The sequence below is a fragment of the Punica granatum genome, chromosome 8 (genome assembly GCF_007655135.1).
Source record: "Punica granatum isolate Tunisia-2019 chromosome 8, ASM765513v2, whole genome shotgun sequence".
Taxonomy (NCBI): domain Eukaryota; kingdom Viridiplantae; phylum Streptophyta; class Magnoliopsida; order Myrtales; family Lythraceae; genus Punica; species Punica granatum.
Genome location: NC_045134.1, coordinates 2,714,787 through 2,742,029, shown reverse-complemented (window position 1 = coordinate 2,742,029; position 27,243 = coordinate 2,714,787). Strand labels below are relative to the sequence as shown.

The window sequence follows — 27,243 nt, the reverse complement described above, 5'->3', positions numbered from 1 at the left end:
GTCTATAAGGTCAGGAGGCTCCTAAAAATTGAGCTTTTAATAATCCTCTAAAAAATAATAATATTCTTAGGAAAGTTAATTCCTTATTAGAATCAAAAAGTTTTTGATTTGATCCTTAGCAATGGGACTGATGTGTTTTTCTATTTGCTTTATTTCTTAATTTTATGTTAAGTTTATGGGTCTCTCGTCCAGTTGAAAGAAGGAAAAATATATACCCACGTCAAGTGGTAATGGAGAGGAGAAGCCTTCTCCATACACAGGCACCCCTCTTCCCCTTACAAATACCCCCTAACATCTTTAAGTCCTCTCAGCTTGAAGCCACCGCTAGCATGGGCAGCTCCGCCATTCACATCAGAGAAGCCGTGGTGGTCACCCCGTCGGAGCCCACTCCATCCACCATCCTCCCCCTCTCTGCCCTCGACTCTCAGCCCTTCCTCCGCTTCACCATTGAGTACCTTTTAATCTTCAAGCCGCCACATCGTCAAGCCGGCAGCCACCAGGCCTTGATCTCAGCCTGCCTCAAGTCGGCCCTTGCCCAGGCCCTCGTGCCATACTACCCCCTCGCAGGTCGGGTCAGGCCTAGCCCCCAGGGTACACTCCTCGAGGTGGTGTGCCAGGCCCAGGGCGCAGTCTTCATCGAGGCCGCCTCTGATCATGTGGCCGCCAACTTCGAGTGGGCTCCGCGGCACATAACTCAGTGGAGAAGGCTATTGTCCCTCTGTGTGCCGGACGTCCTCCAGGGGGGCCCATCGCTCGTCGTCCAGCTCACGTGGCTCAGGGACGGCAATGCTGCTCTCGGAGTGGGATTCAACCACTGCCTCATCGATGGGATCGGAAGCGGCGAGTTCCTCAACTCGTTCGCTGAGTTGGCAAGGCGGCAAGAGCTCGGCGGTAGAGGTGAGTTAACACCCAAGCCTGTTTGGGATCGCCACTATGTCGACTCCATCTGTCCGCACGAAACATCTCGAGAATACTCTGGCGCCAGTGCCGCAGCCGGCGAGTTCAGCCAAGTCCTAGACATATCTGGGCTCAATTCCCGCTTCTCGAGCGAGAGGCTCGTTCCTACCGCCGTGGTCTTCGACAGAACCTCTCTCAATGAGTTGAAGAAGGCTGCTTCCTCCACGTCCATGTACACATCATTCGAAGTCCTCTCAGCTCACGTGTGGAGGAGCTGGGCGAGGTCTCTGAACTTGCCATCCAACCAAGTCCTAAAGCTCGTCTTCAGCACGAACATTCGAAACCGGGTAGAGCCGGGAATTCCCAATGGCTACTATGGCAATGCGTTCGTGCTCGCACGCTTGCAGTCCACCGCGAGGGACCTCACAGAGAAGGGCCTGGGCCACGTTACAAGACTCGTCAAGCGAGCCAAGGATCGAGTCGGCCCGGAGTACGTGAGGGCGATCATTGACTCGGTGAGAGAAGGCAGGGTGGAAGCCGACCTGACCAGCACGTTAGTCATTTCGCAGTGGTCTACACTAGGACTCGACAGGGTTGACTTCGGGATGGGGAGGCCGGTCCACATAGCGCCAATCTGCTGCGACAGGTACTGCCTGATCCTGCCGAGGACCGGCGGCCGGCAGGACGGGGTGAAGGTGATGGTGGCGGTGCCGGCGAGTGCCGTTGACAAGTACGAGCGTTTGGTCAAGAATACTTCATGCTCTTGAGGAGTGGAACTGTCTATTCTCCCGGGGCCTATGCGTTGACCTTTCAGAACACACAGTTTGACTCTCAATTGTTTAATCATTATTGTACATTCTCTACTAAGTTATTAATGGTGGAAGTTCACCCCCCCAAACCCAAAAAAAAAGAGAAAAAGGAAAAAAGAAAAAGAAAAAGGAAGTTATTAACGGTGGAAGATGATGGAGGGAGATTCATTTCTCCTCTTATGATCCGACAATATTGATAGACCCACTCTTCTATAATGTAGCAATATATTAGAAATAAAGAAAATAGTTCCATAAAACAACTATGGACAAATTGGTACATAAGAGGTTCTTCCTTGTGTAATAGCATGCAGTAATTTCTCATTTTATCAAAGAAATATAATAAACTTCAATAAGTCAGCGAAAATTTTCAATCTCGAGAGATTGGTTTCAGGTATTCACATAATTTACTTAGTTTCGACAGGTCTTTGAATAATTTCAACGAACTATTTCATCACAAGTACCATTTTTCTCTTGTTGGATTTCCACCTAAAATAATCTCTTGGTGGTACTTGGCAGCTATGTTTTTGTTTTTGTGTGTGTTTTTTTTTTTAATTTTCTTTTTCTGTGTTGTTTGTTTATTATTACTTTTTGGATAAGCGATCACCTATGGTTTATTGGCTCCTTTTCCACCGGTCTCTTTATGGAGACGTGTACTCCACCAAAATTCCGTTTAGTTAATTATATTGGTGTTGCACCCCGATGTTTGGAATCTCGATAGATTCCGATTAATCTAGTTTAAGTTGAGTTTGTTCAGTATTGGGTAAAACTCGTATACGAAATCTTATTTTAGGAAACAAGTGTCGAATCGTTTCGACCAACCCATATTAATACCTTTAGTTAATTTTAGTTTGTGTAGAAATACATTCAAGACTATTACAAGAAAATATTTTTTTGGATAAGATATAAGAAAATATTAATTAGAACATAAAAATCAAAAGCAGAAAATTTAATTTTTACATGTTAATGTGAGACCTCATTTAAACGGGGAGCCTAAAAACCTAATTGCAAATGTTAATTCTTCTAGAGACCTTCACTGAATTATAAACTAGCCAAAAGCTTGATTTATATATTCCTAGATTCAGAAAAGTATACTATTTTCTTTCTTTTGGGTAGAGTCTCATCTTAGTTATATATATATCTGTCCCACAGATTTTTTCTATTCAAATGCTAAATCCATTAAGATCACAACCAACGTTTGATTATTCTTCTAATCAATGTATATCTTAATGTAACACATTGCCACGCAATTCATGGCACGCCATTCCAATAATTTAGAAAAGGGGAATCTCAATCTCTTGTGAACATCAATTTTGGATCCTAAGTCAGTAAGAGACTGATCTGATATAATAATTAATGGATTAGTTTTTGAACAAAAATGCCAAAAAGCATCCTCGGGAGATGAACGCTACCTCGCTGTGATCGAGTCAAAAGATTTTCTAGCATATAATATAAGTTGACTAGACAACATCAATTGATGAACATAATGATGTGCAAGTTCAAAAAGACAATTGTAAGTCCCGCAACTCATCAGTCGTTTGACCAATTAATAAAAAACTTTATAAAGATGCTATTGGAAAAACAAAACATGCATTTAGCATAAGGAATATAATTATATATAAAAATAACGTTTTCTATTTATATTTGTCTAATTTTTCCACTTACAAATATAACATGTTTTTATTTAGAAGATTTTACGACGTTTTAGTAGGTTGATACGTCACCTCCTCAAATTCGTACTAACGTTTTGCATTCACGAGCCCAAATTTTTTCAAGAATTATACTATAATTAATTAGCGGAGAGAAAGATGTTCAGATCTTTTGAGGAGTAATATATATATATATATATATATATATATATAGGCTATTATAACTAAGTTTAGTATGAAGTATATGATTATATAAATGCTATCTTTTAATTTAGAAGAGAATATCGAATTTAAATATTTGATAGGGAGAAGCAATATCCTTTTTTCAGTATAAATTCCGTACTTGAAAACTCAATTAGATCCCGACTAATTCAGTCAAATATCGTTAGCCCATTAAGAGATAAAACTCTTTCAGTATGAATTTTCTCCGTTTACAAAACTCAAACTTGAAACTTTATTTAAGGGAAACATGCCGAATCGCTGGGGAGAAGCAGTATCATGGGCATTAAAGCAGTATTTTCTAGAGTGCCAATCATTGTTCTGAAGACATCATTAGCATTTTCTTTTTCTAATTAAGTCCACCAATTAAATAACATTGGGCGAACAGTTTTTGTTTAGTGTTAAAGAATAAAATAAAAATGAAGAGGTAATTCTACGGAAAAAAAGAAGAAGAAAAGATAATTAACATTTTCTTTGAGCCGACAAAGAAAAATGTCAACAATAATAAAGATGCTCTCTGGTGTTATATTAATAGAAGAGAGTGATGGTATAGATATGTCAACTGAGTGTATACGCATATGAATGATTAGGAAAAGAAGAAGAATGAATGGCCCATGGTGTTTAAGTGATAAAGTCGTTCAACAAAAAAAAATGATAAAGTTTGGTAATAGAAAATTACTTTGTATAAATAAATGATTTTATGCATAAATTTGAGACATACATATAAGTAATAAATCAATCATATAGCTCTTTCTTCTTTTATTAAATTATAACTAACCATATCTGCCTTTGCACTTGCATATATTTACTTGGTGTCTTTCACCTATATTTTTCTATGTAGTTCACCTAGGAGATAAATTCCTCTGATTGATTCCGATCTTATATATAATTTTTTGTTTCTTAAGCTTTTGTCGTGTACTTTTTTTAGTAATGCATAAATTTTCATTAATTTCTAAAAATATAATTATATCTTATATACAAGAAATAAGGAGTTAATTATCGTTTCTCTAAAAAATATTTCACTTTCTGAACGACTTTCAGCTACCAATCCAACCTTGAATATTACATTACATGACTTCCTATGTCCTCTCTATTTCCATTACCGTCTGTTGTTAAGATATTGGAAACAGGGATTTTCGTCCTTTTTTTGTTTTATTTATTTGGTTAGTAAGAAAAACTGAAAATAATGGATATATCATAAATAGGTGATAATAATTAAGATATGATAATAATTAATGGCATTCTTAATTCGCACTGAGAACATATAATTCGTTCGGGCTTCAGCCCCTCAATTCTTTTTTTAAAAAAAGGGCGAGAGATTCGTGGAGACCAAAATGCGCATTTTCGGTCCATTGGGCCTTCTGAAAAGGGCCTAGCTCTAGCTTTATTCCATAACGTGAATGGGCCTTCTGAAAAGGGGCCTAGCTCTAGTTTTATTCAATAATTTCTCATTCACATTGTGATAACGTATATAGCAACAATCAATAAAATATTGGTTGAGTATTAAACAATTTTATCCCCATAGAAAGGAGAATATGAGTTCAAGTTCTCATAAATGTACTTATTAGGAGGGAGCATAACCTTTAATACTCGATGAAAATTGATCACGTAATCTCACGGTTCATAGTCGAGGGCAGTTGTCTTTGAAGAACCATTCTTTATTTAAATATTTTTTCATGGTTCATACCACTACTTTTTATTTTTAATTCACTCAAAAGCAAAAGTTATGGTTGTCACGAGATATCCTCTGACTATTAGCAAATACTCTTTCCCAATTGATCATCAATTTGCCAGGGTCACAAAACATTCAATGTAAAACAATTTCAATTGTGGGGAACTATATAGTACATTCAGTTATTGGAAATTTTGTAACTACTGTTCGTTTAAATGTGAGAATGCATCTCAAAATTGATAAATTTTACTTCATCAATGTCGACCGTTAATCTGCTCCTCTTAATAATTATATATAAGCTTAAAAAGTTCAATTCATATGTCCGTCCATTCGGAAACTTCTTCATCAAATGAAAAAGCAATATCTAAGAGAGATTATTAATTTTTTTTCTTTTTTCTGATTATAGGAGAGATTTATTAATTAATTAGAACAAAAAAGATATGAGCCTTATACAAATCAAAGAAGCAATTGCGTTGTTACCCCCAATGGATCGCCCTCACCTTCTACTCTCACTCTCTCAGCCCTTCTTCCAGTTCACCGGTGGTGCTCCTCTTCATCTTCAATCAATCGGACGGGGCCAGCAGCTCGACCAGGAGCTCGACTGCCAATAGCATCAAGGCTGCCTTGGGCAAGGCACTGGTCCACAATATTCCGTTGCAGGTCGGGTCAGGCTACTAGGACTTGAATTTGTGTGTCGGGCCCAGGGCACGGTGTTCATTGAAACCATGAGCTTGGACCATGTGTGGTCGACGACTTCCAGTGCCAGGGGCCCCGGCAGCACATGACCCACTGGAACTGGAAGTCCTCTTGGCTAAAGTGGGGAGAAGCTGGGTAAAACATGTGTTAATTTTTTCGCTCTCAGATTTGTTCGAAATTTATACATTAATCTTTGATGGAAAATATTTTTTGTATTCAATTTTTGGAGCGAAACCACAAGATTGTGGTAAAATAAGCAACTTGATAGTGTGTGTATATATATATATATATATATATATATTACACACGGAATCCATGCATTGGATGGTATAAAACGTGATTTTTTTTCTTTTTGTCAATTTCATGATGTAATACATGCGTGTTTTAAGTTGTTTAAATTCGTAATTTGCATTCTATAAATATACACTATAAATTATATAAGACTAATGGTTATTAAATTTCTCCAATATGGTAAAAATAATTGCATTAAAGAAGACAAAAATGTAAATTATTAATATTAGTAAGTTGTACATTTATCGATAAAACGTAAATTAAACTTGCTATAATATGTGAAATAATATTTCTCTATTTATGAAATGGATGAGTCCGGTTAATAAACTCACAAAATATTGTATGAATATAACATGTTATCATAATAAATCAAAATAAAAGATTTTAAATTTAAAAACTGAAAATTTTAAAATGTAAAGTTATTTTGTAAATAACCACATGTTATTAGAGAATATATTAAATTTAAAACTATAAATCGTATTTTATTAAATAATATTATAAAATAAAACTAGAAAATTCGAGACTTATCATCTTGAAAAAATTTTAAAATTAATTCACCCGGAAAAATTTGAGAAATTTCAAATGCATTACGCAAATAAATATGAATTAATATTAAAATATAAGAAATTATTACTCAGTAAATAACCACATTTATCCAACAAACTAAAAAATGTTGCTAACCCAGTAATTTATACTGAAATCAGATATATCAATGATCAATCTGATCCTAAATATATATATATATATATATATGTATATTTTGAATAAGTATTCCAAAAGAATTTTGAGATATATATATATATATATATATAGGCACACGAATTTTGGGCCTAGATTCTTTTTAATAATAAATAAATAAATAACATTATTTATGTTCAATCAATCGCATCTTATATTATTACATTATGTTATGTTGTATTATATTATCTTATATATCATCTCTCACACAGTTCAACACTGTCAAAGTTCTTGTGTTTTTGGATAATCACTGTCAAACTTGCTAGGGTTCTCCATAACAATAGAGTTGAATAATCAGAGAGTACATATTGCATGGTAGTCTATGTATGAAAGACAGAGGGAGAGAGAGAGTTTTGTCTGTGAATAACGGAACAGCTTTCTTTCTTTCTCACCTTACAAGATCCCAGCTAGGGTTTTTCTCCCGAAAAGGAGCTAGGGTGCGACAAGAGTGTGCATGCAGACCCTAGAGGGAACCGTGTGGGTATGTACATATATTGATATCATAGCTCGAGAAATTATTACATGCTCTTGATGACAGAAAGCATTTCCATACTATCGGATTAAATCGTATCCGGATCGACCGATAATAAAGACAGTTATCCCATGTCGCCAATTAATGTATTATTTTCTTTATCAGCTGTGACTGTTCTATTATTGCATCTGCTGTGATTATATCACAAAAAAAAAAAAAACAAACAGAGAAAAAAGAAAAACCAAGAAGATTATGTAGAATTTTGATTCTTCTTGCTTTCTCTATGTGGTCCACACCGTTGATTTACTTTATGGATGGAAGGGTTTCTTAATACCGTTTGGGAGTACCGAGGCAAGGACCGGCTGGCCGCCACATGCAAAAGTCTCTGCGCCGGTTTTTTGCCGTAGTAGGGCCGGCCCCGTCTTTAGGAATTGAAACGGAATTGAGATTCCTCATTAGTCATTTCCGTCTGAATTAATTAAAATCGAAGACGGCAATTTACCAAGGCTGGTGCAAAGTTATATTTAATATTTGTTCTTCTTAAATAAGATTTTATGTTTGATTTTTATGAATGAAAAAAAGTTCACACTCGAATAGTTCTAGATCAAATCGACTCGGTCTTGAATTAATTGAATCCATAAGGCTCTTGGATACTGGTGATTTACACAGAAAATCAAAGCTAGACGGCAACTTTGCCGGATACGTACGAAGCTTCTTGTTGACGAACTGACCTCCATGGACAATTCCCTGACAAATCATTGTCCGTGACATCATCTCTAGTTAACCCAATTATTTATCGAATCGCGGGCCCTCGAACAATCGACCCCACGTCTTGGAAGAAGTTACTTAGAGAGATCATTCATGGAATTGGATGTCGGTGAATTAGATCGAATCTCATGCATGAGTTTATTATGATAATTTTGACTGTATGTTAATATTTCCGAATTGAGCTAGCCGGGCCACATATGTAATTTTGATGTGACCTCGTTAATGGGGCTCTTGTCAGGTGCGCTCTAGCTAGAAGGTCAGTGTGAGACCAAAGGGTGGCTTTGTTTGGCCAAAACTTTTGGACATTTCCTAAGATACAGCTATGGATAAGTCACTCTCGAATCAAACCGGGCTGGCAACTTAAAATTCAATACAGTCCTATGATATTATGTAAAATTTGCACATTTATCAGCATAGATTGGTTCAAATAATTCGGTGCTTGTTATTCTTAAATAAGATCTTGAGTTCGAGCATTGTGAATGAAAAAAATATATATTGTTTACTCCCTTAGTGAGCCAATTCTGACTCGAACCGAATTAATAGGGACTCGTTAGACTTTCAGGTATCAATTTTAGATACTGAAAAATATTTGTGTACATTTAATTAGTACCATGTGATGCATGAGAAAATTCACATCTCTGTACGTCTTGAACTTGAAATTTAACCTTTTCGTTTCGTTTCGTTTCGCTTTTCCTTTCTACTAAGTGGGCGGCATTAACTATATGTCCCCTGACTTTGAAAAAAGAAACAAATTATAGAACGAAAACAAAATATTCAATCGCAAGGTGACAACAGAAGAAGGCAGAAGTGCAGCCAGGCCCAGCTGCATGCTAGACGCAAACTGACCGGTCGAGTACCGGAAGCAAAGCAAATAGACGGCCGGTTCTCCTTAGCAACTAACAGGCAAACTCCCCCATTTTTTTTTATTTTTTTTTGCTTATTTAATTACCATGAGGTGCTATCCGAACTTGGCTCCTCCTGACACGAAGTGCTTAATTCCGTTGCACCTCTAATAAAGTTTTCTCACATCATTATATTGTGCACACCCTCGTGATTAATATATTTCTCCTTTGTTTCTGTGTATGTATATATACTGTGTCATTTTTAGTTATTAATGGAAACTAATCACGTTTAGTTGCGTGTTGTGCAAGATTAATTACTAATCGAGACAAAAAATGGTGATATTTTATTATTGAATTTAATTTGGTCTTAAACTAGTTAATTCGTTTATCATCATAGAATTTACTCTCGTATAATTCTTAAGTTATTCTTCTAAATAAAATATATCAAATTCATAAGTTAATCCTATTAAAATACTTTTTTTTCAAACTACTAAAATAATTTATCTACAAGAAAGCAATAATTAAATTACACATTTCGTGGATAAGAATAGAAAAATCAAGTCAGTAAAATTACATTTACTATAATTAATATAATTAGTTTGATTCTTTATGGTTTCTAAAAGAGAAAATTTTTAAATCGAAATTGTAAAAGACATCGCTTTGATATTTTAAATTCGCTTCAAATCTTCTAGACTTAATACAACACTCCAAGAGTTCAAAAGTTTCAAATTAACTATTATAGAATGACATACTATTTTTATTAGCTTTAGTTTACTTGGTCTCTAATGGCGTTAATGCATTGTGCGGTCTACATAGAATTTCAATAGTATTGTATCTAAATTATTTTCAAGAAGTAATAAAATTTTTGCTGTGGTCCAAAGTAGTTATATTTAATTGTATATTTAAATTTATTTAATTAGAATTTTGTGACAAAAAGTTAGTCACTGAAAAGTTGGGTTGAAATCGACCAGTTAATGTTTCGATTATTTTATATTACATCATGTATAAATTATTAGGCGATAATTATATTCAATTATGCATTTGTTATATTAATATTTTTTAATTAATTAATGTTAAGTTATTTTTCATAATTTTCTAGGGTTAATTGACGCCCAACGTTAAGATGAATGTTTGCTGATTCGATCTATATTCTGAAGGTCGATGTTAATCTCCTATTATATTTTGCTATCATATATATTAATGTATAGATAATTTCACCTTTGAAACTTCAAGTGGTTTGGCCCATTTTATCCATCCCGAGTATTGCAAGGATTCCCGAGACCTGAAGTTTGGTTTGGCCCATTTTATCCGTCCCAAGTATCGTAAGGGTTCCAGAGACCCGAAGTCGGACAAAGTCCAAACACTCCGTTAACAAAAGAAAAAAAAAATTCACCTTTGAAGGAGACAAAGATTCCTGCGAAAACTCTGAAAGTGCTCACCTGCAGAATAACTTTGACTGCTTCGGATATGCATATAAACCGCCATTTATATCACCTAAAAAAAGTGACCGACTATATGATGAATTACTCTGTGAAATAATAAGGAGAAAATGTCCACCTCAATCTTCTTATTTTATATTACTTAATTATGATTCTGATATTAATCAATCACATGAATTCAATCAAAGAATTTTTTTATCCTTTTTAAATGAGATCAGAAAATATTCTAATTTATTAATTGAAACTAATTAACGCTCTCTCGAATAATAATTTTGGTGTAGCTATAAAATAGCTCGAATGAATTAATCCCGAATTTCTATGCTACAACTAAAGTCCATCTTATGACATGGATCATGAGAAGTTTAAATGACATCATCCTCAGACTGCAAACACGAAAGACTACTCCTGGCTTCTTGTGTTTTCCCGGCAGCCGCAATATAATGCTCTCATTACTCTTTTCTTTTTTCTTTTTTTTCGGGTGAAGCAACGCCCATTACATCGACACTGAAGAAAAAGCCAATTCTCACACTGACGTTTCACGTGTGTTCTTGTTTAACGATCAATTAAACTTACATAATTTTATCTTCTGTCCAAAAATATTCTATTAAAGAGTTAAGAAAACGATGAAAAATATATCGAGAGGAATAAGGTTTCGGCTAAATCAAACAATCAGTGGCTAATTACAGTTGTCTGAGATGTTAAGTACTTCTTGAAGAAGTAAGTTCTGCGTGTGGAATGGAGAGTGAGAAAGAGATACGCGATGCAATCCAAAGAGAACTACATATGTATTGTTACATGATTAGTTATTATAAAATTAGTTTGGATAAATGCATAATATATACATATACGATACTAAAGTTCATATGATGATATGTTGTAATGACCATGTCTTCAGCTTGAAACTGTAGGTTTCTTAATCTGATTAATGTCGTCTTTCAGATTTTCCATTTTCCTCTATATCCTATCGTATTCCGTAGGTTCATTAACTTCATTTACGTTCGGAGGAAAAAAAACGTATTAGATAAAGAATTCCTTTCAACATTAACGTACATACCATATGTGACTCGAACAAAATTATAATTTTCCTGATTGGGCCTAAAGGAGATTGAATTCAGTATATTTGACTGAGGATATTCATAGTCTCACCTGAAAAGATATTATTATTGCTTCCCATTTTGTGGCTGCTCGATGGAGTTAATTATTTTTGTTAATTATAAGGATCACAAAACGAGATCAAATATTTTACATTTTTCTGGTTTTTAGTCGGTTTTTACTATTCAAGAAAACGCAAAACAAGGCAAAAAAATTAAAGGACCAGATTGTTTTATCTGACCAAAGGTTTATTTTATTTCATTCGATTGAGTTAGAAGCAGAAGTTTTTCGATTAACATATAATTGACTGCTCCGGACATGCACCTATGACTTCTATAATTAAAGTGTTAATTAATAAAAAAAACATGAACTTTGACTATTGTTTCATTTCTAGTATTAATTTTTAAAATTTGTATAAAAAAGTATTAACTATTAATTTTGTACCATATCTAACGCAAATTATATTTTCTGTCAATATTAATGGTTTTGCCAATGTGGCACAACTCATGAAAATTGACCAAGCCAGGCCATTAATTCTAATGAAGCACGAACTTTACACTTTATGTCATTTCTAGCATAACTTTTTGAAAATTAAACAGGCAGTATCATCTATAGATTTTATATCACGTTTAGCACGGCGTCATACTTTTCGTCAATTTTAATGGATTTTATCGACGTGGTGTTTATTGGTTCCACATGGTACATAATTGATTGACTAGGATTGGTCAAATTTTTTTAACAAAATTATTCTAAAAATTAAAGAAAAAACAACAACCGAAGAAAAATAATCAAAACCAGGAAATATGTAAGAGGAGGAGGGCGGGCAATGCAGTGAGGGCCTTGTTGGCGGCCACCTCCCCACAATCAAAGTTGCTAACAACCTCAATGGTTACTGGTGATCCACTGGTGCGACGGTGGCCGCCACAACTGAGGTCATCAACAAAGATTGATATCACCAGTGACCGTGATTGTGGATGGGTGGTACCTGCTAGTGAAGCCCCATTGCCTCCACACCCTCTCCCTTTACCCCGATTCCGGCGACAACCAACCTCCCCCGATGTTGGCCCCGTTCCTCCTACATATTTTAGAGTTTTGATTTTTTTTTCTTTTGTTTTTATTTTTAAAATTTTGTTTATAGTAATTTTGTAAAAAAAAATGTCAGGGCCCATGCGATCAAATTCCACCTTTCATGTCTCCAGAAACTGTTAAAACCGATGAAAAATTTGAAGTTGTTCTTGGCATGTGATACAAAATCAATAGCTGATGTTTTTTGTACAATTTTCAAAAAGTAATGCTAGAAATGGTAATAAGGGCAACTCGTGCTTTTTCCTGGAGATTAGCCCAAAATTAAAATATTTTAACCAAATTTTTTAAAGAGGATCCTCGCACAGCCAAATAACAACAATAAATATATCGGCTCTTGTATTCAATCGCAAATATATCAGACGAACTGAACAACCAACGCAAATACTGACTGTATCAGAGTAGCACCACCAAAGGCGTAATGTAATCACAAAAGCCAAAATCCCTAACCACAAGTGAAAAACACACTTCTAACAAATATTTTGACACACATACATAGAGAGAATTCAAACTCGGAATTTTGAATTTACCAAATTAAATGGAAGTAAACTTGTTAGCCACCTAACTATAATCTTTGGTGGCATGATATGTTTAACTATCATTAACTTTATGATACTAGCTGGTCACGTGGTGATTATATTCGCTATATAGAAGAGTACTCTCTTCGTATGGAAGACTCTCTCGGTTGGGACGGTGGCCGATATAACCTTTTAACTTTTCTTTGTCCCTTTTTTTTTTGGGAGAACAGAACAGAACCTAATTTAGTACTTACTAGAAGGGGAAAAACCTCGTGCTCCTCTCGTTGGAATGAACTCTGGTTGTCAGAGTTGATGTTTATCCAGAACTGGAAGCTGACATCAATCATCCATCAATTAAATAAAAGAAATATATATAACATGAAAAATATTCCCACAAGAATTCAGGAGCAAATATTAATAGAACGACTATTCTTTTTATTTTTTATTTTTTTGGGGAAAGAACGACTATTCTTTCTTCTCCATAAAATTTGCGGGTTTGAACGCTCTCTCTTCTTCTTCCCCCCCCTTTGGGAGCTTCGATATGAATATCCACAAATGACAAAACAACGATACGCCTTTTTTTTTTTAAGGCTAACTGGATAAGCCCAAAAAAAAAAAAAGAAATCTACCAATTGTAAAGGCAGGATACAAAGGCCTCGAAATATCACCAAACAAAAGTGCTCCGATTCTCATAGGGGATGCTGATAATCATGCCCCATTTACTTATTGATCTAAGAGTAGATTTTGTTCGAATTTGAGGTTGGTCTCACCATGAAATACTTTCGGTGGGGTTAATAAATAAGATTTCAACATGATATATATGTTACATTCATGTGTTATTGATAAATCATTTTAGTCATATTATACTTTCTATATTAAGGATCTAGATATACAAATATATAAAAACAAATATATAAATTGATTCCATCCAAATTTTCAACTGGCCAATATGTATCCCGTACCAAGAAAGAAGAAGTTGCATCTGTATCACCATTATCTTAGAGTACAAATTAACTAATCAATTAGATACTCCAATATTAAATACAATAAGTGCAGTTCTTTAATTCGGGAACGTTCTAGATTATTGCACGTTGTAAAATACAAGTATTCGTCCTACCAAAAAAACCAAAATGCAAATATGAATAATTGATCTCAACCAATAGATTGTACATCTCGTGATTTTATCACCGAAATACTTCAGAATATGATAATATGAATTCTAAGAAATCAAATTAAATAAGTTAGAAAACAAAATATATTTCCTACAAATATTTAATAATGCATCGTCACCTGTTATAGTTTATATAGTTTATACATCAAAAGAACGAGTTGCCTCCAACGTTTCATACTGGTTTCCTGGCAGGGTGGCACAAAGGGCTTTGCCTAGTCACAGTATCGGCCAGGATCGATCGTCCGTGGTCAGAAAACACGATAACTTTCATTTCATTAGAGTACTCCTGATCGACCCAATTAATTCACTTTCCAGTAAATAAGTAAATTTGTCAGATTTTCCCAATCCCAAAATCCAAGGTTAAGGAGATGAGGTCTAAGTTATTAAGTACTACCAGTCTACCATCTGCAATAGGTTCTTATCTGCGGCTTCTCACTGTAAGTAAAAGGTTCTTGTCTGCAGTTTCTCGCCATCCCTTCGACCGCATCCGCGCCTTTCAGATTAAAGAATTACAATATTGGTTTGATTAATTTTACCATCCGCTTGCAAAAAAAATCAATCTTTTGTGCCTTTGCTTTTTTCTGTTGATTCATGATAGGTCTTAACTACTCGAAGATAGTCACTGATTTGAATTGATCAAAATAGCTTAGTTTGTTGACTTGATTGACTAGATAGATAATCACTGGTTTGAACCGATCATGAAGTTAGGTTGTTCTGATTTGATTGTTAGGGATTAGGTTGTTTTGGTTAATTGATTAGATCTGGATGTTGTAATCTGTGAAAGATTCATGCGCCGAGTACCAGTTTAAGATTCCTCTTGGTTCTGCTCCTTTGTTTCCACACGGTCGCAGCTCTATATGGATTACACTTAGCTCCGCCTCCCGGCATTGATTGAGTCCATGTAGAATTTAGTTCCAAGAAGTTAGGATTAGACTTATAACATCTGGAAGGTTTTCTGCAATTGTATTTAATCTCATTGGATGTGCTCCAGACACAATTTTTTCCTTTACTGTAATCTCGATGGATCTGCTATATGGTTTTGTCCTTGTAGTCTTTTTCTTGAACATTTTACTATGTATTCGTTTTTGTTATATGTCAATGGACAATTATCGATTGCTCAACAAAAAAAAAAAGTCTACCATCTGCAATAACATGTGGTAACAGTCGATCACTACAATTCATATGCTTCTTCATATATTTCTACGGAAAAAAAATTAATTTAAAAAAAGCTTCTTCATATATTTATTAGCTAGCTAGATCCCAATAGCTTAGTAAAGTAAATGAAGCATAATAACATATATGAACTGTATTGTTAAGTCGAAAAATACTATACATCCACTTTGTATTAGGTGGCTTTTTTTCCAGGTTTGTATAAGTGATCCTGATGCTAAGGTCCTAAGGATTTGTATCGAACTAGTGTTATAGGTTGGAGTTACTTCAAATAGAAATATAATAGAGGCGAGCTAGAGTATAAAGGTTGTTTTTTCTGATCTGCACCACCAATATTCATAAACCCTTATATAGCCTGAATTCGGTTCAAAAACAGTCTATTAAAATATTTTTTAAAAAAAAAGAGCATCACCAAACTAATTCACGATCATTTCTCGGTGGATGTCGAAAGGTGATATTTAGTCCAAGTGACAAGTGAAGAGTAAAAGCAACCAAATATTAATTAACTAATTAAAACCTTTGAAGGGTTCTTTTCCTTCATCGAGGAGCAACCCCTCTCTCTCTCTCTCTCTCTCTCTCTCTTTTTTCTTTTCCCTTTTTGTGCGTCGGTTCAAATATAAATAGAGAGACCACCGCTCCCTTCCACCATTAGAAGGGGTGACATTCAAAACATCCCACCACATAGAGAAAGAGAGAGAGAGAGAGAGAGAGACTGAATTGCAGAGAGAACACTGAACGAGGTGCTCTCCCTCTGGTCGGGTCTCCGCTAAAGCCAACAGTCTCCTTCCCCCCCACTCACCATTAATATTATTATGAGCAGCCCCCCCTCTTCTTCCCCTTCCCCAAACATCAGCCATCATCAGCTTCTGCTGCTTCACCCTCCCCTGCAACCCCAACCCCAACAACAACAAGAGCAAGAAGATCCGTCACCTTCTTCCAATTGCAACGATGACAATATTTCTGATCTCTCCCAGGGCCAAACCCTAAGCAATAATAGCGGCAACAGCACCAGCTCCGCCACAGCTGCCGCCTCCTCCAGCCCCCTCGCCTCCACCGCCGATAACGCATGTAGCTCCACCAGCACCGCCGGCGGCCGCAAGGGCAAGGGCAAGGGCAAGGGCGGCCCCGATAATAACAAGTTCAGGTAGGACGTAGTACTCGAATAATACATATAACACAACTGCCCTCACGTCAACCTGGAAGAACACAGTATAATAATGTATCTCTAATTAATAATTATCAGCTGCTCACCCGCTTAATTAGATATAATTGCATGAAGCTATAGTATTTTAATTTCTTTCTGTTATTATGACTTCCTTTCAGGTACAAAGGGGTGCGGCAGCGGAGCTGGGGAAAGTGGGTGGCGGAGATCCGCCATCCCCGAGGCCGGAGCCGCAAGTGGCTGGGAACCTTCAACACCGCCGAGGACGCCGCCCGTGCTTACGATCGTGCAGCCCTCATCCTCCACGGCCCTAAGGCCCAGCTCAACCTCCAGCCTCCTCCATCCTCCGCCTCTACTGCAGCATCCTCCTCCTCCTCTTCGTCCTCCTCCACGACCCAGACCCTCCGCCCACTCCTACCCCGCCCTTCCAACTACGGGGCCGGCAGCCTGCCCTTCGCGGGCTACCCACCTTACGCGGCCTACTTCACCTACCCTAGCACCACCCCACACTTCGGCGCCCTGCAATGTTCCAATACCACGGTAGTACCAAATAACTCACAGTGCTCCTCGGGGTGGTCAGAACTGCAGGCACAGCACGACAATTATCGGCGAGCTCTGTGTTCGGAAGAGGTAGCAAGGGGAACGGGAGAGGACCACGCGGTTGTCGCTGCTGTCACTGCACCAATCCAAAACCCTAACCCTAGTTGTGATGATCAGCATCATCAGGAACAGCAACCACAGATCCATATTCAGAACCCCGGTGATGCAAACTCGCTCATCGGCTTGGTGGACGCGAGCCTCTCCCTCACTTCACAGGCAGTGTCGTCGCCTCTGGGGCCAGATCCAGCAATTGTGGCCAGCGGCCCAGGCTCACCGCCGCCTCCGATGTGGCCGCTAACGAATGAGGAGTACCTCCAGCATGGCCTCTGGGACTACGGCGACCCTTTCTGGTATGATTTTTGAGCAAACCCGGGTCTCAGGAGAAAAGAGATTTATTATACATATAATAGGTAGATGAAATATTTGGATCAAAAGCAATTATATATGAATTGATATATTTTTAGTTTGCAAAAGATGATGTGGATGGATATATCAGACATCCATGATTCTTTCAAATAGTCTACATGCGAAGATTCTTCGGTTATGATCGGGATCATTCGAAGAGGCTAGCATGCCATTTTCGATTTAAAATTTGCAGAAATTGTCCAAGTATATCAAGGATGCACGTGGAACTGCTGCGTATGTGGAACAGTTGATATTGCAACAGTAAGTAAATTCTCTGATTCAAGAAGTTCAGGATCACCGTATTACATTGGGATTTTTTTGTTGTTTCGTGTTGAAAGATTCAGAGGAAGCGGTTTCCTTTGATTCATTATCAGATGACAGCAATCTCCAAGAGGGAATTTACATTCATAGGCTGTTGGTCTTGGTGTTCTTCTTCATGATTCAACTTCATAGTCAATAGGTTAGGGAAAGATTTAGTTTTTTTTTCTTTTCCCTTGAGGTATTTTTAGATTCTAATTAGATCTTTCCCAGTTTTACTCCCCACCCCCAGTTGAGGCTGAAGCATGTACTTAAGAATCATTGTATCCTATTGTAGTAATTGGAATAATCAATTCAATGTTGAGCCAAAAAAAGAAAAAACAATGAATTTCTTAATTAGTTACATATTATCATCTCTTCTAAACGATCAATCCATTTGCAATTAGTTTTTCTAGCTAAAACTGCATTTGATTCCTAAATATTCTCACTGTAAGTCATTGAATTAAAACTCCATACGTATCGAATGCGACACATCGGCGATCGAGAGTTGGTGCATTTTAGCCTAACTATTTGGGACTCAAGTAATCGATTGAAAGAGTAGGGATTTTGCTAATCTTCAATGTTTCTCATTCTCTTCTAGGAAACCAAGATGAGAATATAGATATGCTCCTTTTTATTTATGTAATAAGATGAAATGTTTCTTGGGTGAAATATATGTGCATATGTTTATACATTTCTTATCTATGTCTGCCATATATTTACTAAGGTAAGAGAAAGAAATCAATTTTAAACCTATATAATGGTAATGCTCTGCATACATTTTAATTTCTCATGGGAGATGAGCAATTTTTTTTTTCTTTTTTTTTGGGGTAAGGGGATATAAGTAATTGTATGCGCTCGCACATATAGTGGACATGTATTGGTTGGTGGAATATATGCTGCAACTCCTGAACTCCTGGAAACCAGTGTATGTATGTGTATACAGTACGCAGGAGATATGACATTTTTTTATCAGTTCACAATAATATGTGTTGTAATAACTGACAAACTGATATCTCAATTTTATCGATAACCTACTTAATTAATTACAAAAATTTTGTGTTACTATTATTATATATGAATGAATAATCATACTGACCAGAAGTGTCTAGTAATATATACATATTGAGTACGTATTTCTCGATCCTGCTTTGCCTCTTCCCGTCGAATCAATCACAAGGGATTGCCTCTTCCCGTCGAATTGATCACAAGGGACCTTGAACCCCCAGTATTGTTCTACTGCCTTAATTGTGATGCGCATGCAGTGACGTTACGTTTCTTTTGGATCTCTCTCCTTGCGAGCTTGTATATCTTCAGTTCTCCACTGACTGGCATCCTTATGCTTCTACTGAGCGATATATCATCGAGGCTTCTTTATAACCATTTCTAGTTGGCTTTGTAGTGTTGTTTCGATGGTCTCCGGTCCCATGCTATCCTTCGTACCAAAAAATTAAATAAAATAAAACATGAGTTTAAACAAAAGGGTTGCCTATAGGCTATAGCTAGCCCAACTTCAAGTTGGTGGATTGGGCTCCAAGCTACTCTTGAGTACTGCCTCCCACCTGAACTCCCACATGAGGCCCAAACTTTTAATTATTTTAATTTAATGCGGGAAACAGAAAAAAAATTATCATTTTAATATGAGTTTCACTAAGAGGATGAGCCTATGTTTGCCTAGCTGCGAGCATTTCATAGTTACCATAATTAGAGATATATAGCTGTGTGTTGCATGCATAGAAACAGACGCGATATTATCTTTAAAAAAATAAAAGGAAAAAATAATTGATACTTATGAATCTACTTAATCCTTTTTACTTCTTTTGAATAGTTTTCGGTCACTCTTTTTTTTTTTCCCATTTAACAACAAGTAATAATTAAAGTTAATGGGACATGAAGTAGGATTTTATATTGATCGAATCATGTAGGAAAGGTAATGGTGATGGACTAATCGATATTGAGCTCGTATTGTAAACATGAAGTAAAGTCTATTGGAAAATTCTATATATATGTATATGTATATGGTCCCTTGATTCCAATCATACCTTAGTATGTCAAGACGGTTCAACATGAAGTGCACCACTAAGTATATTCAACGTTTCCGAGACGCTGAGTGTAATTAGTAATTTGGTAGCGCAAATTAAGACGGTGTAAAAAAAAAAAAGCTTTCGGGAGGGAATTTCTATTGAGCCAAAGATCGAGGACCAAGAAAAGAACTTGGATAATGTCCTTGGCGGGGCAAAATGAAAAATTCGCCGACCACATGCGACCATCGAGGGAGACCCCGGTCTCGAGTGTCGTCGATCGTCACGCGCGCCGCACGTGCTCTCCCCAAGTGATCGGTGATCACTACTTATTTTCCCTCTCCGAAAATATCGGCAGTACTAAGCTCTCTCATTCATTCCCTCAGACCTCTCCAGAAAAAGATCTCCCTTTCGGGGCAAGTCTCCTATTCCGCCATGCCCCGCCGTCCTCCTCCTCCGCCGTGGCTGCCTCTCGAGCGCCGGTGACCACCCCGCTCAGCCGTCCCTTGATGGCATCCTCCGCCCCGTCCACGTTCCACTGGCAGTACACCGAGCTCCTCGACGACCGGAACTTCCAAATCCGAGGCCGGACGCTCTTCTACATCGCGGTCCTCTTCTCCGCCATCCTCCTATTCACCCTCCTCTTCCTCTACGCCCGGTGGCTCTGCAACTTCGCCACTTCCTCCTCCTTGCCCGGGTCCCCTTCAGCCACTACGAGGCCATCCGCTGGCCTGGACCGTGCCGCAATCGACGGCCTCCCCGTCGTGGTTTTCGACGGAGCTGGGGACGGAAAGAAGCCCCGGGACGACGCCACTGAAGAGACCGAGTGCAGTATCTGCTTGGGGATCTTTAAGGACGGGGAGAAGATAAAGGTTCTCCCGCCGTGTCGGCACTGCTATCATTGCGAGTGCGTCGACCGGTGGCTTGCTGCTCAGCCGGTCTGCCCCCTCTGCAGGGCCAATCTCCGGGCCGACTTGGCCCCTCCCTTAGTGATTCAGTGAGTCGAGATCAGGAGTTGACCTTTGACTTGCCCTTTTTTCTTCTAGCGCCGGCATTATTTTTTTTGGTGATAATTAACTTCGAACTGTGTTGATTTGGAGAATTTTGGGTAAAAAAAAGAAAATTTGGTTGGTTTGATTCGCGAAATTGAATTCGACCGTGATAAATTGAGGTTGTTCTGTGCAGATCCCTCTTGGTAATAAGGGAAGAATATGTTCGAAAATTTATATGCTTGTCCGGTTTATCGAAAACTATACGTTAATCACCTTCACCGAGTTTCGAGGAAGAAATACATGTAATTTCCCATAAGGAACGTGCACCACTTAGCATTCGCGAAACATTGATACCATTTTTCATGTAAGAGTTGCGCCATCATTTTAGGCTGTTGGGGTTAGGGATGTACTCAACCAAACAATAACGCAGCGATTAATCTTCCTCCCCTTCTAGTGTAATCGAGATAGGAACTAATCAAATCAACCAACAAGCAGTAAAGTAAAACAACACCAAGAATTTTACGTGGAAAACCCCAATGTGGGGAAAAACCACGGGACCAACTCCGAATCAACGATCCACTATGAAGATTATACAATGTCTTTCATCAAGGGTAAACCCTTGGATCACCAAACTCAAGAGAAACACTCTCTTGGATCACCCAAATACTAAATTCGTCACCCACACCGGGTGGTTCACAAAATCAGCTGAAACAGCACCTACAGAGCTCGAATAGAAATTCTGACCGTTCAGAAGTTAGCCCCACGTGTTGTGAAGCTGCTGTCAAAATTTCGTCCCAATCGGAGTTCGTTTGATGTCCCGATCGAGGTTTGATCTCCAGCTGCGCGCTGCCCCTGTTGAGCAGAATTCTCCTCTGCTCTTCCTCTGTTCTGCTGTGCTGTTCTGCTGCCCCTTTGCTGCTGCTGTTCTGCCGCTGCGGCTGCTGCTTCTGCTTTTATACCTCAGCTGATTTGCTGAAGAATAAACCCTAACAAAAATGGGTTCTTGGGCCTATTAAAGCCCGATAAAAGCCCAATACAATTTGAGTCCAACTTCCTCCAAATTGGAGGGATACCCAACAAACTCCCCCTCCCGACTATTTGGAGGCTTCAAGCATACCGGCTATACTTCGACAAACATGAAGTTTCTCCCTAGCGAGAGGTTTTGTCATCATATCAGCTCCATTCTCATCAGTGTGTACTTTGTCTAGCTTCACCAGCTTAGACTCCAACACATCTCTAATCCAATGAAACTTGATATCGATATGCTTCGACCTCGAATGGAAAGTGGGATTCTTGCAAAGATGAATGGCGCTTTGACTATCACAGTGTAGAACATACCTTTCTTGCTTCAAGCTCAACTCCTGCAAAAACTTTTGCAACCACAACATCTCCTTGCAACCTTCGGTCACCGCAATGTATTCGGCTTCCGTTGTAGACAAAGCGATGCACTTTTGAAGCCTTGATTGCCATGAGATAGCTCCCCCTGCAAAAGTCATCAAGTATCCCGAAGTGGATTTCCGGGAATCGATATCTCCTGCCATATCTGCATCCGTGTAGCCCACTAACTCCGGCTTACCAGTGCCAAAGTGTAAACACACCTTGGATGTTCCTCTGAGATACCTCAGGATCCATTTAACCGCATTCCAATGCTCTTTCCCCGGATTGGAGAGAAAACGACTTACCACACCAACAGAATGAGCAATATCTGGCCTTGTACAGACCATGGCATACATTAAACTTCCTACAGCTGATGAGTAAGGAACTTTCTTCATCTCTTCTTTCTCCTTCTCACTTGTAGGACATTGCTTCGAGCTAAGTTTGAAATGAGAAGCAAGTGGTGATGAAACTGGTTTAGCATTACCCATGTTGAACCGATCCAAAATCTTCTCGATGTACTTCTCTTGAGAAAGCCAAAGTTTTCCACTTGATCTGTCACGAGAAATATGCATCCCAAGGATCTGCTTTGCCGGTCCCAAATCCTTCATGGCAAAGGACTTGTTGAGCTCCTTCTTCAACTCTGTAATCTTGCTCATATCATGACCAACAAGTAGCATATCATCCACATATAACAGTAAAATGATAAAATCACCATTCGAGAATTGTTTCACGAACACACAATGATCTGAAGTTGTCCGTGTGTAGCCATGGCTCAACATGAAAGAGTCAAACTTTTTATACCACTGCCGAGGTGCTTGCTTAAGCCCATACAAGCTCTTCCTCAGCCTGCACACCAAATGCTCCTTACCTTTAACTCGGAATCCTTCAGGCTGCTCCATATATATTTCTTCCTCCAAGTCACCATGTAGGAAAGCTGTTTTTACATCGAGCTGCTCGATCTCCAAATTTAGACTAGCTGCCAGTGCGAGAACAACTCGGATCGATGACATCTTGACAACAGGCGAGAAGATCTCCTCGAAGTCAACTCCTTTCTTCTGGTTGAAACCTTTCACTACCAGCCGAGCTTTGTATCGAGGTCGCGAGTTCTCTGTCTTCAACCTGTAGACCCATTTGTTCTTCAATGCTCTCTTACGTTGCGGTAGCTTCACTAGGTCATACGTGTGATTTTCAGACAAGGAGTTCATCTCCTCATTCATCGCCTTCAACCAGTGCTCCTTGTGCTCATGTGCCACAGCTTCATCATAGCACTCAGGTTCTCCCCCGTCAGTCAGTAGCACATATTCATGAGGCGGATATCTTGTAGATGATCGTCTTATTCTATCAGATTGTCTAGGTAGATCTGCAGGCTCTAACTGTAACTGCGAGCCTGTATCATCCGTAGTCACATCATCATCTACCTGAGGAATCTCACCCCCAGTCGTGGTTTCTTCATACTCACCAGGTACCTCTTCCATTGGATGCTCTACATCAACCGGTACAGGAATAGAGATCTCGTGAGGATTGCCTACACTGGCCTTCTCTAACTTTTGCAAATCCTCGATTGTCTGGTCCTCAAAGAAGACAACATCCCTGCTCCTGATGATCTTCTTGCTATCAGGGTCCCAAAGCCTGTACCCGAACTCTTCATGTGCATAACCCAAGAAGATGCACTGTTTTGCCTTGGCATCAAGTTTTGATCTTTCATCTCGAGGAATGTGAACAGATGCCCTGCACCCGAATACTCTGAGATGCTTGTATGATACTTTCTTGCCGGTCCACACCTGCTGGGGTACATCTCCATCAAGTGCAACTGACGGTGTAAGATTAATAAGATCAACCGCTGACCTCATTGCCTCGCCCCAGAAAGGCTTAGACAGTTTCGCCTGAGAAAGCATACAACGAACTCTCTCAACAATTGTGCGGTTCATTCTCTCTGCAAGCCCGTTCTGTTGTGGTGTCTTCGGTACCGTCTTCTCAAGTTTGATACCGTGAGTCCTGCAATAGTTCTCGAAAGGACCTCTATACTCACCACCATTATCAGCTCTGACACATTTCAGCTTCATGCCTGTTTCTCTTTCCACTGCTACATGGAAGTTCTTGAAAATCTCAGTCACCTGATCTTTAGTTCTCATAGGGTAAGCCCAAACTTTCCTGGTGTGATCATCTATAAATGTCACAAAATAGAGAGCACCACCAAGAGATCTATCCGACATAAAACAAACATCTGTATGCACAAGATCAAGTATATGATGGCATCTAGAGGGACGACTTCTAACAAAAGAAACTCTCCTCTGCTTACCAGCTAAACAGTGATCACAAGTGCTCAAGTGCATACCTTTAACGGGCAAAGACTGCTTTCTAGCAAGAATTTGAATACCTTTCTCGCTGATATGCCCAAGTCTCCTATGCCATAGCTCGATAGGATAATCCTCAGCAACATTAATTTGACCGGAATTGTGTCTGGCACGCAGCCTGTAGAGAGTGTCGGTCTTCTGACCCCGTGCCACAATCAACGAACCCTTGGAGAGCTTCCATCTCCCATTGCTGAATTCATTACTGTAGCCTTCATCATCAAGTTGACCCGTCGAGATTAGGTTAAGGCGAATTTCTGGAACATGCCTCACCTTCTTCAAAAACAACTTGCAGCCAAGCTCGGTCTCTAGACAGACATCACCAATACCGACAATCTTGCATGATTGTCCATTCCCCATTCTCACATAACCATAGTCCCGGTAGTGTAAGATGAAAAGAAATCCCGATGAGGAGTGACATGAAACGAGGCACCTGTATCTGCAACCCAGGTAGAGTCCTGACATGTGAAATTCACATAGGCTTCATCACAAATGATGTAGGTCTCTCCATCAGATGCCACTGCTGTAGTACCTTCTTCCTTCTTGCTCTCACCGTTGCCATTCTGATTTTTCTTCAGAGCTCTACACTCCCTTTTGTAGTGTCCCTCCTTTCCACAGTGATAGCAAGTGACCACTTTCCTCGTCTTCGACTTTGATCTACCCCTCGATTTGCCACGTGAGTTACTATGCTTGGAAGAGAAATTTCTGCTTTGACTTCTCCCCCGTTGTTCAGTAACCAAAGCTTCAGACTGAATGGAAATCCCCGAGCCTTTCCTTCTAGTCTCCTCATTAAATAAACTGTCTGTCACCGTGGCCAACGATAGCTTCCCGTTTGGCGCAGAATTGCTTAATGCAACCACAAGTGTGTCCCAATTATCCGGTAGAGTCCCTAAAAGTAGACAGGCCTGCAACTCATCGGGTAATATTATCTCCAGGTTCGTCAACTGGTTAATAATATCCTGGAAATTACTCATGTGCACAGCCATATCACCTCCATCCTGAAAACGAAGATGAACCAGCTTCTTCACGAGGAATGCCTTATTTTGCGGCGTCTTCCTCGCATAGAGATTTGTCAATTTATCCCACAAAGCTTTTGCATTTGTCTCCTGAGCAACATGATGATAAATACTATTGTCTATCCACTGCCGAATCAAACCAATAGTCTTCCGATTTGTGCGTTCCCAAGCCTTGTCATCCTTATCTTTGGGTTTCGCGGAATCCCCTTCAATAGGATCGTACAAATCCCTGCAAAATAGAAGATCCTCCATCCGAGACTTCCATATAGAGTAGTTGGTTGCATTCAACTTGAACATAGATCCTGTAGATTCCTCCATCTCGAAAACACCGAAAAAACTCAAACTTCTCTAACCCGAAGCTCTGATACCACTTGTTGGGGTTAGGGATGTACTCAACCAAACAATAACGCAGCGATTAATCTTCCTCCCCTTCTAGTGTAATCGAGATAGGAACTAATCAAATCAACCAACAAGCAGTAAAGTAAAACAACACCAAGAATTTTACGTGGAAAACCCCAATGTGGGGAAAAACCACGGGACCAACTCCGAATCAACGATCCACTATGAAGATTATACAATGTCTTTCATCAAGGGTAAACCCTTGGATCACCAAACTCAAGAGAAACACTCTCTTGGATCACCCAAATACTAAATTCGAGGGTTTACCCTTGATGAAAGACATTGTATAATCTTCATAGTGGATCGTTGATTCGGAGTTGGTCCCGTGGTTTTTCCCCACATTGGGGTTTTCCACGTAAAATTCTTGGTGTTGTTTTACTTTACTGCTTGTTGGTTGATTTGATTAGTTCCTATCTCGATTACACTAGAAGGGAAGGAAGATTAATCGCTGCGTTATTGTTTGGTTGAGTACATCCCTAACCCCAACATAGGCCAACAATAGATTCCTATTTATTGATTGTTGAGTAAGTCGTATGTTAATGTCAAAATAAAAGGACGCTATATGGAAATATTGGCAACTCCGCATCTTAAAGTTATAACGGTGCAGAAAAAGGTGATTTGTCTGATAAAATGACGATGGACATTAACGAGAACAAGTCGAGGAGGGAATTAGTCCCGTATTTCATTTCGACTTCTCGTCGGGAACTCTAGCTAGCTAGCTACCATTTCATTTACTAAACACACTGGGCCGTGAAATCAGTTGTTGAAATCGACCTAATATTATTTACGCCATGTAGATAAGGTTAGATGGATGGGAATTATTAAGTGAGCAGATGGGGAGTTCATATCGGGCTCTTCATTATTTGGCAGACTTTGGCTGGGGAATTTAATTTATAATAATTATTAAATTTAACATCTTCTCGTCGGACGAAGTGATGGGCTTCCTGATTCCTGATTCCGCGGCATGTGCTCTTTTCCTCTTTTATCTTTCCATTCCACCGTCGTGCATGATTTAATGTAACATTGACTGCCAACCCAAGGCAGTTGGCCTAGTGGTTAATGTGCACTCAAGTTTGCATCGAGACCCGGGTTCGAATTTC

General features: G+C 38.8%; 3 protein-coding genes across 4 annotated transcripts; all 3 read left to right on the top strand.

The window, feature by feature from the left end:
- Positions 1-1,985, top strand: LOC116187121 (fatty alcohol:caffeoyl-CoA acyltransferase). The gene has a single exon (XM_031515726.1). It carries the CDS (start codon positions 165-167, stop codon positions 1,662-1,664), a length of 1,500 nt encoding a protein of 499 aa, XP_031371586.1. The 5' UTR covers positions 1-164; the 3' UTR covers positions 1,665-1,985.
- Positions 1,986-16,191: 14,206 nt separating this feature from the next.
- On the top strand, positions 16,192-18,984 carry LOC116187323 (ethylene-responsive transcription factor ABI4). Of its 2 annotated transcripts, XM_031515981.1 has the most exons (3): positions 16,192-16,667; positions 16,847-17,635; positions 17,884-18,984. In XM_031515981.1, coding segments are annotated over exons 1-3 (1,122 nt in total). In that variant the 5' UTR covers positions 16,192-16,335; the 3' UTR covers positions 17,885-18,984. The 2 variants fall into 2 exon arrangements, with proteins under 2 accessions (XP_031371841.1, XP_031371840.1); XM_031515980.1 differs by having other exon boundaries at positions 16,847-18,984.
- Positions 18,985-20,353: 1,369 nt separating this feature from the next.
- On the top strand, positions 20,354-21,186 carry LOC116187326 (RING-H2 finger protein ATL66). The gene has a single exon (XM_031515983.1). The coding sequence runs from the start codon at positions 20,518-20,520 to the stop codon at positions 21,007-21,009; it is 492 nt and encodes a 163-aa protein (XP_031371843.1). The 5' UTR covers positions 20,354-20,517; the 3' UTR covers positions 21,010-21,186.
- Positions 21,187-27,243: the final 6,057 nt, after the last annotated feature.

Bases quoted from the DNA above. Each gene is read 5' to 3' on its own strand.
- LOC116187121 (XM_031515726.1), top strand. From the start codon at position 165: ATGTTAAGTTTATGGGTCTCTCGTCCAGTTGAAAGAAGGAAAAATATA.
- LOC116187323 (XM_031515980.1), top strand. From the start codon at position 16,336: ATGAGCAGCCCCCCCTCTTCTTCCCCTTCCCCAAACATCAGCCATCAT. The intron at 16,668-16,846 runs GTAGGACGTAGT...ACTTCCTTTCAG, and splicing joins CCCGATAATAACAAGTTCAG to GTACAAAGGGGTGCGGCAGC.
- LOC116187326 (XM_031515983.1), top strand. From the start codon at position 20,518: ATGGCATCCTCCGCCCCGTCCACGTTCCACTGGCAGTACACCGAGCTC.